The 16374-nt window shown below is 44.3% G+C and overlaps 1 protein-coding gene across 3 annotated transcripts in view; it reads right to left on the bottom strand.

The window, feature by feature from the left end:
* The window catches only part of LOC146064813 (cytochrome P450 2C5-like), an 83210-nt gene that overhangs the window by 15226 nt on the left and 51610 nt on the right, over window positions 1-16374 (bottom strand). For all 3 annotated transcript variants that reach the window (XM_083178706.1, XM_083178708.1, XM_083178705.1), the window contains 3 exons: window positions 16150-16326; window positions 4490-4631; window positions 4228-4412 (listed from right to left, as the gene is read on the bottom strand). In XM_083178706.1, coding sequence (XP_083034832.1) covers window positions 4228-4412; window positions 4490-4631; window positions 16150-16326 — 504 coding nt within the window. The remainder of the gene's footprint in view (window positions 1-4227; window positions 4413-4489; window positions 4632-16149; window positions 16327-16374) is intronic.

Genomic DNA, 16374 nt, shown 5'->3' with positions numbered 1-16374 from the left:
CCATGCTGGATACTCGGGTTCAATTCTTAGAGTTCTGTTTCAGTTTTGCGGGTCCTCTAAACGCTGCACGGTGCCCACACAAATGCCCGCCCCAAAAAATTATTTTCGCAGGGACACGCATGAAACGCTGGGCGGTCCCATGTGCGCGACCCCTTGCTGCCGCCCCATGCCTCCCACCCACAGTGTTGTGCGCGAGCAGAAGGACAATTGATTCACCTTGCCCGCTCACACCAAACGGCTGTACATGTGCATATATATTTTTAATGCGCATTTGCTAAACCTCACTCCCCTGTGCGAATGCACAGGGGAGCAAGGCAGCGGTTATCAGGGCCGGTATACGGCAGCCCACAAGGTTAATTGATGGCCACCACAAGTTTGGCCAATGGTGCATTGATTCATACGCGTGTGTTCTACCATGTTTTTTTCAGGTTTTGTTGAGCAACAAATATATAAACTCTTTGAGTGCCAAGGGAATTTGTCAAAATAGGTGTCAAAAATTTCAAAGCAAACATTTTTATTCATCATAATGACATGTAATGTTACCTTTTTATTTGGATTTATATAACAAATGTGAGCGACGCCGGCATATTTTGTGGATATTTTGAGCATCTCTCACAGAGATGTCGGCACTGAAAGGGTTAATTGCCTATGATTACTACATTTTAGCTCTGCGTCTGACTGGTGTTAAGCAGATATTTACCTAATAGATCCCGTGCAATAATACAGTATATTATGTCCTTAATATCAATTTAATTACAGAATACAGATTGATATTAATCACTACTGGGACAGGATAAAACGCTGCAACACCCTGCAGCAAAGGGGATTATCCCTGATTTGAGATCTGTCATAATCTCTTATAATACAGATATCGCAGGATTACAACCTAAGTAACTGCTTGATGCTAAAGTTACAATTGTAATTGCAACAAACTCATTTCTTCTTTAGAACTTTCTATTAACTCTTGTAGTTTAGAGGATTAACCTGCTTATACTGTATGACAAAATATATCTGGTGATAGACAATCACTACCTTGCTAAGCAATAATAGTTTACAAAGAAGATTAGCAAATATCACTAAGATTTAATAGGCGATACCTGTAATAGTATTAGAGACAGGGAGCAGATGCAGTATTTTATTATCTTCACAATAACACTAATTCACTATTGCACTAACAGAGACAGAACTACCATTGGTTCAGTATGGGAGTAAGGGTTCACTGCTGCCCCTGTCACCCTCTGCTTCTCCCTGCCTCTCCCCGTCACCCTCTGCCTCTCCCCGTCACCCTCTGCCTCCCCCCGTCACCGTCTGCCTCCCCCCGTCACCCTCTGCCTCCCCCCGTCACGCTCTGCCTCCCCCTGCCTCTCCCTTTCACACTCAGCTTCTCTGTCACTCACAACCGTGCTGTATATTGTGAACTTGGGTTTGGGCGAAGGAGGGGGCCTAAATTATATTTTTGCACCTGGGCTCACCCCCCACAAGTTCCATCACTGGCACTACAGACGGAGCCCTCCTCATTTAGCCTGTTAATTGGAATGAGTAATATGATTACTATGCTAATCCCCTACTGTAAAAAATAGATAGTAAAGAGGTGATTGTGCCCAGAAACTGCCGCACTGTGGACACCAAGGGTTACCAACCCTACGTAAAACAATATAGCCAGGTGTACACAATGGCGCGGTCTCGGATTTGCATATTCTTAAACCTCCTCTCGGTCAGTAGAAAACTCCCATAAATTTGAGGAATACATGAATATGGAAAGAAGAATAAGACAAGGGAAAAGACTGGTCAGTTCATAATTTCCGGATAATCCAATCACAGGAATTTCCAAACTTGATAACTGACCTTTTCACCTTGCCCTATTTGCACATAAAAGGTTTCTTTCATTCCAATCAGGTCACACACTCATAGGTATCAAACGCTCACCTTATTAAAGTGCCCTATGTTCACAAAATGTTATCTTTGCTGTGACTCCTCATCCGTGGATATGGAATAATCGGGGAATCCAGTAAGATACACAAACAGATTTTATTCTCCAAATACACAATAAAAAGTTCACAGGGAAAACTTGCGGGGAAAAAATTCCAATAAAAATATATACAGCTGATCACTGGGTCCTATTCCACCACCTTAGCCTCACCCGGGTAAGAGAAAAAGATGGGGGCCACACTGCTGGAAAAATGGCTAAGGTCTTCAGGACATCTGGATAGTTATTCTCCCCCCTCCCAACGCGTTTCGGGCCGTCTTAAGTAGAGATGTGCAGACTCGGATACCAGAGATCCGAGCCCCCACGGACGTCATCATTCCGAGCCCGGTTGCTAGCAGCGCTCAGAGATTCCCGCCTGACTCGGGTCCGTCCGCGTGGTCAGAACGTCATCTCCCGGCGCCGGATTTCGCGAGGCTTTAAATAGCGGCTGCTGCACCCGCCATCTTCACTCCAGTCTAGTAGTGGGTTGGGAGAGGGTGTGTTGGTGCTGCTGCTGGGGCTTAAACTTGAGCTTGACCTTGAACGCAATATTTTTTATTCGCTGGGGCTGTCTCTCAGTGCTGCTGTGTAGTCTAACTGTGTACTTGTAGTACTACTGTCTCCTCTGTGCGGTCTACCTCTGGTGTGCTGTGCTGTAATTATTTTATTCGCTGGGGCTGTCTCCCTCAGTGCTGCTGTGTAGTCTAACTCTGTACTTGTAGTACTACTGTCTCCCCTGTGCTGGGGCCTACCTCTGGTGCTGTACTGTAATATTATATATTATATGAATAATTAATTATAATATATATATATATATATATATATATATATATATATATATATATATAGAGCACTGGTGCTGCCTGTACTGAATCTGCCAGTATTATTTAGTTACTCAGTCCACTGTTGCCACTGGCAGTGATACTGCCTACCTAGTGTACCTATCTAGTACATACTAGGCTGCTATATATAATTTAATTAAAAAATAATACTTGTGCTGCGTGGGACTGTAAAAAATAATTCCATGCTGCTGGTGCACTGACGTGTGCCACTGCGTGCCACTGCCAAGCAGTACCTAATAATACAATTAATTATTATAAATTCTGCTGCAGTGCCACTCTTACATGAGCCACGTGTTTGTGCTGCACACTTGTGTGGCTTAGCATAGTTATCCAGCTACCTCGGTGCAACCTTTTGCCCTAAAAACAATATTGTGAGGTGTTCAGAATAGACTGAAAATGAGTGGAAATGAATGTTATTGAGGTTAATATAGCGTAGGAGCAAAAAAAATCAGAACCCAAAACCCAAAAAATCCAGACACAAAACACTTAGGAGGTGTTTTGCCAAAACCCATTAGAACCCAAAACCTCAAGGTAATCAGAACCCAAAACCCAAAACCCGAAAAGTGTCCGGTGCACATCCCTAGTCTTAAGTGGCCCTTTTTTCTGCTGAGAACAATAGGATAGCCATGGCTAGCCATGGTGAGCCATGACCTAAGGAACAAAGTTGACAGGGGCTACAAGTGTATATATGTTTTGTCAAATATTTCTTTGACTACATTTTTTATGAGCTTGTTATAAAAGGTTTTAGGCTTTATTTGAACACAGGGCCTGATTCAGAGATGTTTGTGGGTCTGTGCATGCACTGGACATAATAGGCATGTGTGCAGAAGTCCCGCATGATCACTCGCAGATTCCCCAAGAATCCATCAATGGTTTGGGGTGCAAAGACATGGACCATTCAACAAAATGTGGGCCTGGGGGACTGCAGGAGGATTAGGCCGTGCCAGGCCTGGGGGACTGCGGTGTATGTGCAGCCGCCGCTGTGAAGTGGGGGGCGGCGGCCAGCTGACCCATGGGTGAGGGGCGGCTGCAATGAACGGGGGTGCTGCCCGGGCCCTACCCTCTGTCAGAGTGGCGGGGCCCAGGACAGTTGTACCCATAGCACCCCCCTGTCGGCGGCCCTGGCCCAAGGTTCACATCCCCTCGCATGGTTGCACCGGGGGGAGGTTGTATTTTCGGCAGAGCGGAATACCTGGGACTCAGTAAGCAGCGAAGCCAACCAGAATCAGTGCTTCTGTGTTTAAAAGTCTTTAGTAGAAGGCTGTGACATGGTAAAGAAAGAGGAGTGTTAGGACCTGTACTGATCTTTTTTTATGGACAAATCTCCCCTCGTCCACTTCTCTAATCTTTACACGACTTCATACATCTCCCCCTAATATCCCAGAAGATAGCAGCACACAATAATAATATGATCCTTACCTTTGGGATAAAATACCCTCGGAAAGTGACGTCCTGAGTAACACAATGCGGCAGATTATTCGGAACTATATTTCCATATCTCTGAATCTCGTGCACTACGGCGTCAGTATACGGCATGTCCTTACGGTGAGCCGCCAGGGGCTCCGCCGACCCGATAACGTTATCAATCTCATTTTGGACTTTTCCTGTTTGCAAAATAAAAGTTGGGGAACATTTAACACAAAAATACCTAATCAATTGGAAATGCAAAACGTTCTCTTACGTTGGATTTCAGGGTATTTCATCATCAACAGAAGACCCCATCGCAGAGTGTTCGAGGTGGTCTCCATGCCGGCAGCAAAGAGGTCCGCCACGAGTACTGTTAGGTTTTTATTGGTGAAATATATTTCAGGACTTGGTTTCTCCTATAGGACATAAAACATGCATTATTTAAAAAAAAAATAGAATTTATTTTAAAATATTAGAAATAATTTTGGGGCCTCTCTTTCTGATTAGTGTCTCCAAAAAGGTGAAGGGCAGTACGAATGAACCACCAAGTCCATAAATGTAAGCCACCTGCCTTCATGGACCAGCTCTGACCCAGTGGAGGAAAAAGACAGTACTTGTATCCTAGCACGGCGCAGCCGATTCTCATTGTATGGCATCGGGTCTGTGAAATTGGGTCGCATCGCATCGCATGCGACCAGATCGCATGCGATGCAATGTGACGCTATTAGACCCGATTTTTAATTGTACAGCCACCCTGAAGGCTGATTCCTATGTTAAATGCCCCTCAGATAATTTAAGTGATGGGTAATTAGTATGTCAAATGCACCCCCCCATTGTTAACGCCATGCCCGATCAACGCCAACCCACGCAGCGAGCCCGCGAGGGGCGGCGGTACGCGTCCTCCGACCTTTTCATACCCCCACTATCCATAGCTCGCCACACTATAAAATCAACTCCATGCTGACGTGGATAGTGGGGTTGGTGTTGATCGCGGCATGGCGTTAACCCCTTCCCGCAGCAGCCTGTTTTTGCCTTCCTGACAGAGCCCTTTTTTTCAAATCTGACATGTATCACTTAAGTGGGGATAACTTTTTTTTGCTTTTACTTATCCCAGTGATTTTGAGATTGTTTTCTCGTGACACATTGTACTTCAAGTTAGTGGTAAATTTGGGTCGATACAGTCTGTGTTTTTTTGTGAAAAATACCAAAATGTCGTAAAAAAAATGGAAAATTTAGCAATTTTCAAAATGTTAAATTTTCTGCTTGTGAGACAAATAATCATACCACTCAAAATAGTTAATAACTAACATAGACCATATGTCTACTTTATGTTTCCATCATTATTACAACCTCCTTTTAATTTTTTTGGACACTAGGAGGCTTAAAATATGAATAGCAAATTCTCAAATTTTCAAGAAAATTTCAAACACTGATTTTTTTAGGGACCAGTTCAGTTCTGATGTGACTTTGAGGGATTGTATGTGAGACACCCCCATAAATGATGCCATTTCAAAAACTGCACCCCTCACAGTATTCAAAACAGCATTTTGGAAGTTTGTTAACCCTTTAGGTGTTTCACAGGAATTAAAACAAAGTGTAGGTGAAATTTCTAAATTTCATTTTTTTAGCAGATTTTCAATTTTAATAAATTTTTCTAAGGAACACAGTAGATTTAACTAGAGAAATGTGACTAAAAATTGATTCCCCCAATTCTTTTGTTTTCATAAATATCCTATATGTGGCCCTAGTGTGCACGTTGACCAAACCACAGGCTTCATAATAGAAGGAGCACCTACTTTATTTTGGAGCCTCCTTTTTATGAGAATATTTTTTAGGCACCATGTAGGTTTCTAGGCACCATAACATGCTAAAAGTTAGGAACCCCCCCACAAGTGACCCCATTTTGCAAACTACACCCCTCAGGGAATTCATCTAGGGCTATAGTGTACATTTCAAACCCCCAGGGGTTTCACCAATTGTTGTACAACTGGGCTGTGAAAATGAAAAATTACATTTTTTACACAAAAATGCAGTTCTGGCTCAAAATTTTTCATTTTCACAAGGAATGAAGGAGACAAAGCACCCCAAAATCTGTGCCCCAATTTCTCCCGAGTACGGCAATGCCTCACATGTGACCAAAAAATACCATTTGGGTGCATGGCAGGACTCAGAAGGGAAGGAGTGATATTTGGATTTTGCAGCACAGATTCTGGTGGAATGTTGGTGGGTGCTATGTCGCATTAGCAAGACCCCCGAAGCACCAATACAGTGGAACCCCCCCACAAGTGACCCCATTTTGCAAACTACACCCCTCAGGGAATTCATCTAGGGCTATAGTGTACATTTCAAACCCCCAGGGGTTTCACCAATTGTGGTACAACTGGGCAGTGAAAATGAAAAATTAAATTTTTTACACAAAAATGCAGTTCTGGCTCAAAAATTTTCATTTTCACAAGGAATGAATGAGACAAAGCACCCCAAAATCTGTGCCCCAATTTCTCCCGAGTACGGCAATGCCTCACATGTGATCAAAAAATACCATTTGGGTGCATGGCAGGACTCAGAAGGGAAGGAGTGATATTTGGATTTTGCAGCACAGATTCTGGTGGAATGTTGGTGGGTGCTATGTCGCATTAGCAAGACCCCCAAAGCACCAATACAGTGGAACCCCCCCACAAGTGACCCCATTTTGCAAACTACACCCCTCAGGGAATTCATCTAGGGGTATAGTGTACATTTCAAACCCCCAGGGGTTTCACCAATTGTGGTACAACTGGGCAGTGAAAATGAAAAATTAAATTTTTTACACAAAAATGCAGTTCTGGCTCAAAATTTTTCATTTTCACAAGGAATGAAGGAGACAAAGCACCCCAAAATCTGTGCCCCAATTTCTCCCGAGTACGGCAATGCCTCACATGTGACAAAAAAATACCATTTGGGTGCATGGCAGGACTCAGAAGGGAAGGAGTGATATTTGGATTTTGCAGCACAGATTCTGGTGGAATGTTGGTGGGTGCTATGTCGCATTAGCAAGACCCCCAAAGCACCAATACAGTGGAACCCCCCCACAAGTGACCCCATTTTGCAAACTACACCCCTCAGGGAATTCATCTAGGGGTATAGTTTACATTTCAAACCCCCAGGGGTTTCACCAATTGTGGTACAACTGGGCAGTGAAAATGAAAAATTAAATTTTTTACACAAAAATGCAGTTCTGGCTCAAAATTTTTCATTTTCACAAGGAATGAAGGAGACAAAGCACCCCAAAATCTGTGCCCCAATTTCTCCCGAGTACGTCAATGCCTCACATGTGACCAAAAAATACCATTTGGGTGCATGGCAGGACTCAGAAGGGAAGGAGTGATATTTGGATTTTGCAGCACAGATTCTGGTGGAATGTTGGTGGGTGCTATGTCGCATTAGCAAGACCCTCAAAGCACCAATACAGTGGAACCCCCCCACAAGTGACCCCATTTTGCAAACTACACCCCTCAGGGAATTCATCTAGGGGTACAGTGTACATTTCAAACCCACAGGGGTTTCACCAATTTTGATACAACTGGGCTGTGCAAATGAAAAATTACATTTTTTTTACACAAAAATGCAGTTCTGGCTCAAAATTTTTCATTTTCACAAGGTATGAAGGAGAAAAAGCACCCCAAAATCTGTGCCCCAATTTCTCCCGAGTACGGCAATGCCTCACATGTGACCAAAAAATACCATTTGGGTGCATGGCAGGACTCAGAAGGGAAGGAGTGATATTTGGATTTTGCAGCACAGATTCTGGTGGAATGAATGGTGGGTGCTATGTCGCATTAGCAAGACCCCCGAAGCACCAATACAGTGGAACCCCCCCACAAGTGACCCCATTTTGCAAACTACACCCCTCAGGGAATTCATCTATGGCTATAGTGTACATTTCAAACCCCCAGGGGTTTCACCAATTGTGGTACAACTGGGCAGTGAAAATGAAAAATTAAATTTTTTACACAAAAATGCAGTTCTGGCTCAAAATTTTTCATTTTCACAAGGAATGAAGGAGACAAAGCACCCCAAAATCTGTGCCCCAATTTCTCCAGAGTACGGCAATGCCTCATGTGTGACCAAAAAATGGCAGGACTCAGAAGGGAAGGAGTGATATTTGGATTTTGCAGCACAGATTCTGGTGGAATGTTGGTGGGTGCTATGTCGCATTAGCAAGACCCCCAAAGCACCAATACAGTGGAACCCCCCACAAGTGACCCCATTTTGCAAACTAAACCCCTCAGGGAATTCATCTAGGGCTATAGTGTACATTTCAAACCCCCAGGGGTTTCACCAATTGTGGTACAACTGGGCAGTGAAAATTAAAAATTATATTTTTTACACAAAAATGCAGTTCTGGCTCAAAAATTTTCATTTTCACAAGGAATGAAGGAGACAAAGCACCCCAAAATCTGTGCCCTAATTTCTCCCGAGTATGGCAATGCCTCATATGTGACCAAAAAATACCAGTTGGGTGCATGGCAGGACTCAGAAGGGAAGGAGTGATTTTTGGATTTTGCAGCTCAGATTCTGGTGGAATGAATGGTGGGTGCTATGTGGCATTAGCAAGACCCCCGAAGCACGGTGAAATGATGAACCTAATAATCCATAGATGTGTGGTATATTTTAAAACACTCCTTTATACATAGGCCGGGTTTGTCCGGGCAAGTTTCACAGTGGAAAATAGTATCCTTTCTTATTCCCTTTTTATAGCAAACTTTGCACCTTTTTTGTGTCCTGCCCTTTTTTGCAGTGGAGGGGATTTCATTAGGAAAATGCTGCCCTGGTACAATACGGGGGCCAGTACTAGAAGTACTGGGGCCCTCTGCCTGCTGGTTCCCAAATATTAGGCCCTTTATGACTTCCTCTTGAAAGTGCATAAATGACCCCCTCTGGCTGGTAGAACGGAATAGCACGTAAGCGTTATACAGTGCCATCTGGATGATATACACGGCCAGCTTCTTGTACCAGATTTTTGTTTTCCGCAGGGCACTGTACGGCTTCAGTACCTGATCTGAAAGATCCACTCCGCCCATGTACTTATTGTAATCTAGGATACAATTAGGTTTTGAGGTGTGGGTACTGGTACCTCGTACAGGGACGGAGGTGGTACTGTCTCCGTGAATTGTTGTCAGTATAAGGACATCCCTCTTGTCCTTATATTTGACCAACAACATATTTTCGGTGCATATTCCCCTGCTTTCACCCCTTCTCAGTACTTGGGCAATGTGCGTTTTTGGGAGGCCTCTTTGGTTCTTGCGCACAGTACCGCAAGCTGCTGTACCTCTTGAACCAAGGGCCTTAAACAGGAGGATGCTAGTGTAAAAGTTATCCACATAGAGGTGATAACCTTTATCCAGGAAGGGGTGCACTAAATCCCAGACAATTTTTCCACTAACACCTACGAGGGAGGGGGGGCATTCTGGCGGTTCAATTCTTGAATCCTTCCCTTCATATACCCTAAACCTGTGGGTGTACCCTGAGGTGCTTTCACACAGTTTATACATTTTTATGCCATACCTTGCCCTCTTACTGGGAAGGTACTGGCGGAATTTAACCCTTCCTTTAAAATGTATAAGGGACTCGTCGATACAAATACATTTTTCAGGGATGTACAACTCTGCAAATTTGGCACTGAAATGATCAATGACCGGCCTGACTTTGAATAGCCGGTCAAAGGTGGGATCATCTCTGGGTGGGCACTGTGCATTATCGGTGTAATGTAAAAATTTAAGGATTGTCTCAAAACGAGTCCGAGTCATGGCCATACGGTAAAGTGGGGTGCTGTACAGAACATCTGTACTCCAATATTGCCTAATTTCTGGCTTTTTTACTATGCCCATATGAAACACCAGACCCCAAAACGTCATCATCTCTACTGCATCTACAGGGGTCCACCTAGCAAATGATGACGTGGGGTTTTGAGCAATAAACTGCTGGGCATATAAATTACTTTGGTCCACCATTAAATTTATAAAATCATCAGAGAAAAATAATTTGAAAAAGTCAATTTCTCTGAGACCTGTTGAATCAAATTGGATTCCTGGGATGGCCAAAACCTCAGGAACCTGGGGCTCTAAATTGTCTGGTGGTGGGGTCCATACGGGATCAATCATTTGGGGGGGGGGGGTCTCAGCTGCTCTACGGGGGCGTCTTTGAGGGGGTCCCTCATCACTAGAGGAGGAAGATGAGGTTAAGACGAATCCTTCAAATTCCCCGCTTGCATCACTGGCTGTGTCAGAGTCAGAGGCAAGCATGGCATATGCCTCCTCCACTGAATACATTCTTCTGGATGACTGGGATGACATTTGGGATGACATTTGGGATGCCATTTTTATTTTTGTGTTTCTGTAAGTGTAATATTTCAACACGTGTATAGTGTAGGGGGGGTACAAACTTTATTTCAACACGGGGGGTATGTAGTGTGTAGTGTGTATGTAGTGCAGAAAAAAAAAATACTTTATACAGGAATTTGATCCCAATAAAAAAAAAAATTATATCAACCCTGTGCCGAAAATGCTGTTCAGTGATGTACGTCACTGATCAGCGCTCAGCGGCCACAGGACACCCACAAAAGCAACGTGGGTGTAAAAACAATTATAAAAAAATAAACCACAGCACTCTCCAAAAAAAAAACAATTTAAAAAAACTGCAGAAAAAAAATTATATCAACCCTGTGCCATAAATGCTGTTCAGTGATGTACGTCACTGATCAGCGCTCAGCGGCCACAGGACACCCACAAAAGCAACGTGGGTGTAAAAACAATTTAAAAAAAAAATAAACCACAGCACTCTCCAAAAAAAAAACAATTTAAAAAAACTGCAGAAAAAAAAATATATCAACCCTGTGCCAAAAATGCTGTTCAGTGATGTACGTCACTGATCAGCGCTCAGCGGCCACAGGACACCCACAAAAGCAACGTGGGTGTAAAAACAATTATAAAAAAATAAACCACAGCACTCTCCAAAAAAAAAACAATTTAAAAAAACTGCAGAAAAAAAATTATATCAACCCTGTGCCATAAATGCTGTTCAGTGATGTACGTCACTGATCAGCGCTCAGCGGCCACAGGACACCCACAAAAGCAACGTGGGTGTAAAAACAATTTAAAAAAAAAATAAACCACAGCACTCTCCAAAAAAAAAACAATTTAAAAAAACTGCAGAAAAAAAAATTATATCAACCCTGTGCCAAAAATGCTGTTCAGTGATGTATGTCACTGATTAGCGCTCAGCGGCCACAGGACACCCACAAAAGCAATGTGGGTGTAAAAACAAAACCCCACTGCACTCTCCAAAAAAAACAAACTGCAGATCAGTGATGCAACACTGATTAGCAGTGAGGGGCAGCAGGCACACAACTGTGGGTGCAACCTGACAGGGTATATATATAAAAAAAAAAACCCTGGACCCCAAAAAAGGTGCTGATCACTTAGTTTATACTGATCAGCACAAAAGGGGGGGCAGCAGGGGGGGCAGCAGTCAGTTGCACAGGCAGCACAACCTTTGGTGCAACTGACAGGTATATATATAAAAAAAAAAACCTGCACCCCCAAAAAGTTGCTGATCAGCACAGATATACTGATCAGCACAAAACATACTTGCCTACTTTTGAAAACTATTTTCAGGGAGATTTTAGCTGACAGTAGAATGCGCCGCTCTGCTGAGAGGTGTGTCACCCAAAGGGCGTGTCTAACTCCACCTATGGGCGTACCTATCACAACTAAGGGGCGTGTTCTGTAGTGGCAGGTAAAAACCGTGGACCTGATTCAAAGGTTGATGTTGTTGCATTTACTCTAACACCTGTTGCTGGAATCACAGGAAAGCTAATATACAAATGCTAGTTCCAGCCTTCCCGTCCCCTACTAGCATTCGCCACAATGTGCAATCCCTGAGATGCCCGCTTTCTTTGCCCCTAAATGCTGTACCCCTGCATGTGAGAGCCAGAGAGAGTGTGTGAGAGAGAAGAGACATTGGGGCAGATGTACTAAGCTTTAAAAGTGATAAAATGGGGAGTGATAAACAGCCAGCCAATCATCTCCTACCTACCATGTCACAGACTATGTTTGAAAAATGTCAGGCAGGAGCTGATTGGCTGGTTGTTTATCACTCTCCATTTTATCACTTTTGAAGCTTAGTAGATCTGGCCCATTGGGTGAAATGTAATAGGATGAGAGAATCAGAAAGTGAGAGATTTGGTAAGAAATCTCCAGGTTTTTTTTTAAAGTGGCAATCATTTACACTGCAAAATCAAACTGGTATTGCAGTGTAAATGATTGCTGCTTTAAAAATACTGGAGATTTCTTACCAAATCTCTCACTTTCTGATTCTCTCATCCTATTACATTTCACCCAATGGGCCAGATGTACTAAGCTTCAAAAGTGATAAAATGGGGAGGGAAATTTACTAAGATATGAGTTGTATTTCACATGGGATGTTGCTATGGGCAACTAATCAGATAATATATATCATCTTCTAGAAGGTGCTAAAAAAATGAGAAGTAGTTTCTGATTGGTTCCCCATAAGAACATCCCATGTGAAATAGAGAGAGACAGAAAGAAAGTGAGTTGGGTAGAGAAAGAGGGAGGGGGAACAAGCAGGTGAGATACTACTTGATTACAGAATGGAGGGTAGACAGACACGGAAGGACATGGAGGGATGGGGACAAAGGCCGAGAGCACCATGTGGGGGCATAGATGTGCAGATAAACAAACATTACACAAAAAAAGGATTAAAACTTCCACAGTTTTTACCTGTGCACCTGATATTCAATCTTCTGTCAAAAGAACTACAAATCCTACATAAACAGTTATGTGAAATTATTCAGCGCTGAGACAAATGTAACAGTTATTATTTGCAACATCCAACTCTGGATACAATATATTCAGTTGGTATTCCACTTCAAAAGGTCAAATCTCCCAGCTTCCCAAATAGTAGAATGATATAGAAATACTATTTGCACGCCTTCAGAGATGATGTTAAAATATAAAAAGTCGATCTACCCTTTACGAGCAAATCACACACACACTAATATGAACATTACTGTACATAACATACATTTGTTTAAAATATAATTGCTATACACACACCAGCAATATTAGCAAACATATTTATGTTAAAAGAAAAAAAAAACTGTCATTTTTAAACGATTTTCTTACATTACCAATCTACCAGTCTCTCTCTTCCCTCAATTATAATGCTGCCCTAAACAGAAACATCCACCTACTAGCAAAGACCATGTTCCAGATCTTCCACAGCCCTCACACCGCAATGACAATAATGGCCGTGCAGGATGCCAACCAAACTCTAAGGATTTTTAAGGCGGCAGTCATTTTTAAGGTATAGTTTTGCCTTTGGCTGGCATGCTGCAGGTCTACTGGACTCGCCCCACAATTCATCTGGTCCCATGTCTAATAACCAGATTCCCTGGGATACATAAGGAAAACGGGCGGTCAGAATGCTTGTGGTCAGAACACAGACACAGGCATCCTGACGGAGAGAACCCCGACAGGTATAGTTAAACTTTCCCTCCCCTACCCCTGATAACCCTCCTTTCCTGCAACCTAACCCACCCCAGCCAGTCATCCTAACCTTACCCTTCCCCCACCTGCAGCCTAATCCTCCATACATGCTCACCAATTGGGATGCCGGCGTTGGCATCCTGACTGCTGGAATCTATCACACCACTAACACCCATCCCTTATATACATATATGCCTATCCCGCCTCCCCCACATCCATTAGACATCCATACATTCCTGCCTATTACCCCCATCAATCATACATACATACATGCATGACTGACTATAAAGCCCCCTATATATTATACATACCTGACTATAACCCCCCCCCCCACATCTATTATACTTACATTACATTTACCCCACACATCCATTATACATACATGACTGCCTATAACCCCCACATTCATTATACATATATATACCTCTCACTAACCCACTGTACAGCCACCCCCATACACCTCTTATATACTGTAACCTACTGTACTGAGGATCCGGTCTCCTCTGAAGACACTTTGCTCTGTGGCCATTGTGTGGGCAGGAAGTAGAGCCAGCCAGGCAGATGAGGAAGCTGGGAATGGCAGGGGCTGAGCATACTCCCCCTTCCCTGCAGAGCGCAGTCACGGAGCTGCCAGGCATGTGTAGGGCGGAGCCTGGAGGTTTTCAGACAGACAGTTATACTTACTAGTGCAGCTGAGTCTGACAGTGTCACTCGTGCTCCTGGCCTCCCGGCTCACTGCCACTGACGCTGCTGCACCTCGTTTCTTCCTCTCAGCTGCCCTCCTTCTCCTGGCGCTTCCCGGCTCCCGCTCACGCTGCTGTGTGTAACCTGCTCCTGCTGCCGCACCAGTGCGCCACACAGATTCTCCGCTCCCACACAGCCCCAAGCCCAAGGTGGCCGATATAGTGACGTCACAACGTCGCGGATTCAGGCCCCACTCCCGAACATCGCGTTCGCGCATGCGCAGTCAGGTATTTTTTGTAAGGGGACAAAAAAACGGGAGGAACCGACGGATTTGCGGGGGAGCGGGAGGATGAGGGTAATTACGGGAGACTCCCGCTAAATGCGGGAGGGTAGGCAACTATGGCACAAAAGGGGGGGCAGCAGACACAAAATATAGCACTCTCTATCACTCTCTGTCACTATCTCTCACTATCTCTCACTATCTCTCACTATCTCTCACTATCTGTGACTCTATGACACTGCAGCAGCAGCACACAGGAAGTCACAAGATCCAGGAAGCATCCAGTTGCTGGCAGCACGCTACCAGCGGTGATCAGGTAAGTATCAGGCAAGGATCAGGTCAGTATATCACGACAGATTGGCACGGTGACCGCTCTGCACGCAATTCCAGACCGGAATGGCGTCTGCAGCGCAGTCACCGTTAGTTTAAATCACGCGCCATGGCTGTGATTGGTCCGACGGACCAATCACAGCCTTGGGGGCAGGTGGGGTGAGGTGGGGTGAGGTGTGGTCATCACCGGTGACCCCCTCACGCCCCCTCCCACCCGGCGGTGATTGATCCCTGTGTTACCGAGCGTCTGATTCGCCGGTAACACAGGAAAACGCTGCGACTGGCTGTTCACATTGAACAGCCAATCACAGCGATTGCCGACGGGGGGAGGCATCGCCGCCCCCCCTGGGCATGCAGGGACATGTCTGCTGTCAGGGACAGCAGACATGTTTAAACTGTCACCGCATCCTTAATAAATGCCTCCTCTGAGGCGGTGGCCATTTTGAGAGTGATATTTTGAATGGAGGCAGGCGTAATGGAACTATAACTGTAGACAAGTGTATGCAGGTCTTGATACACCTACCCAGGGCCTACAAGCCACCCTGGGGTCTGTCTATTGCTATGCTGCTGGGTCTGACTGCTGCTGCACCTGCCTCTCTCCCCAGCCCAGTACACACATGTCTTTATCACTGTGGGAAGTGCATAGGCCCCTCCAACTGGGGTACCCGGTCCCCCCCTCACAGCAGCCCTAGATGTACATGCTCTTTGTTGCTCTTTATTGTATACTGTGTGTCTTGATATCTCCATTTAGAGTAGTTCACACTATGACCCTTATTCAGATCTGATCTCAGTACAAATTTGTTTGGAAAATGGGCAAAACCCTGTGCACTGCAGAGAGAGTTACATTTGGGTGGGGTGTGTTGAAACTGAAGTCTCAATTCCAGTGTAAAAATAATGCAGCCAGTATTTACCCTGCACAGAAACAAAATAACTCACACAAATCTAACTCTCTCTGCACATGTTACATCTGCCCCACCTGCGGTGCACATGGTTTTGCCCATTTTCCAAACCAATTTGTACTGCGATCAGATCTGAATAAGGGCCTATGAGTTCTATAACAACACATCAGGGCAGAGCCAGTAAGCGCCACATTACCTCCTGCTGTTTCACCAGGAATGTGTCAATAAGATTCCTCTGGTCATTAACATCCAGTTGTGTCTTATAGCTGGTGAAAGTCTCTTGAATGAACTTGTGCAACTCATTTAGGTTTTCATTCACTGTTTTCTGAACTCCAGGAAACCAGCTCTTAACAAAGGGGAATGCGTTGTACACCTTACAGAGAAATAAATAGATATTTAATACAGTATATAGATACACAGG

The sequence above is a fragment of the Crinia signifera genome, chromosome 3 (assembly GCF_055691185.1).
Source record: "Crinia signifera chromosome 3, ASM5569118v1, whole genome shotgun sequence".
NCBI classification, from domain to species: Eukaryota; Metazoa; Chordata; class Amphibia; order Anura; family Myobatrachidae; genus Crinia; species Crinia signifera.
Note: the sequence above shows the minus strand (reverse complement) of the source record. Positions and strands in the feature narration are given on the sequence as shown.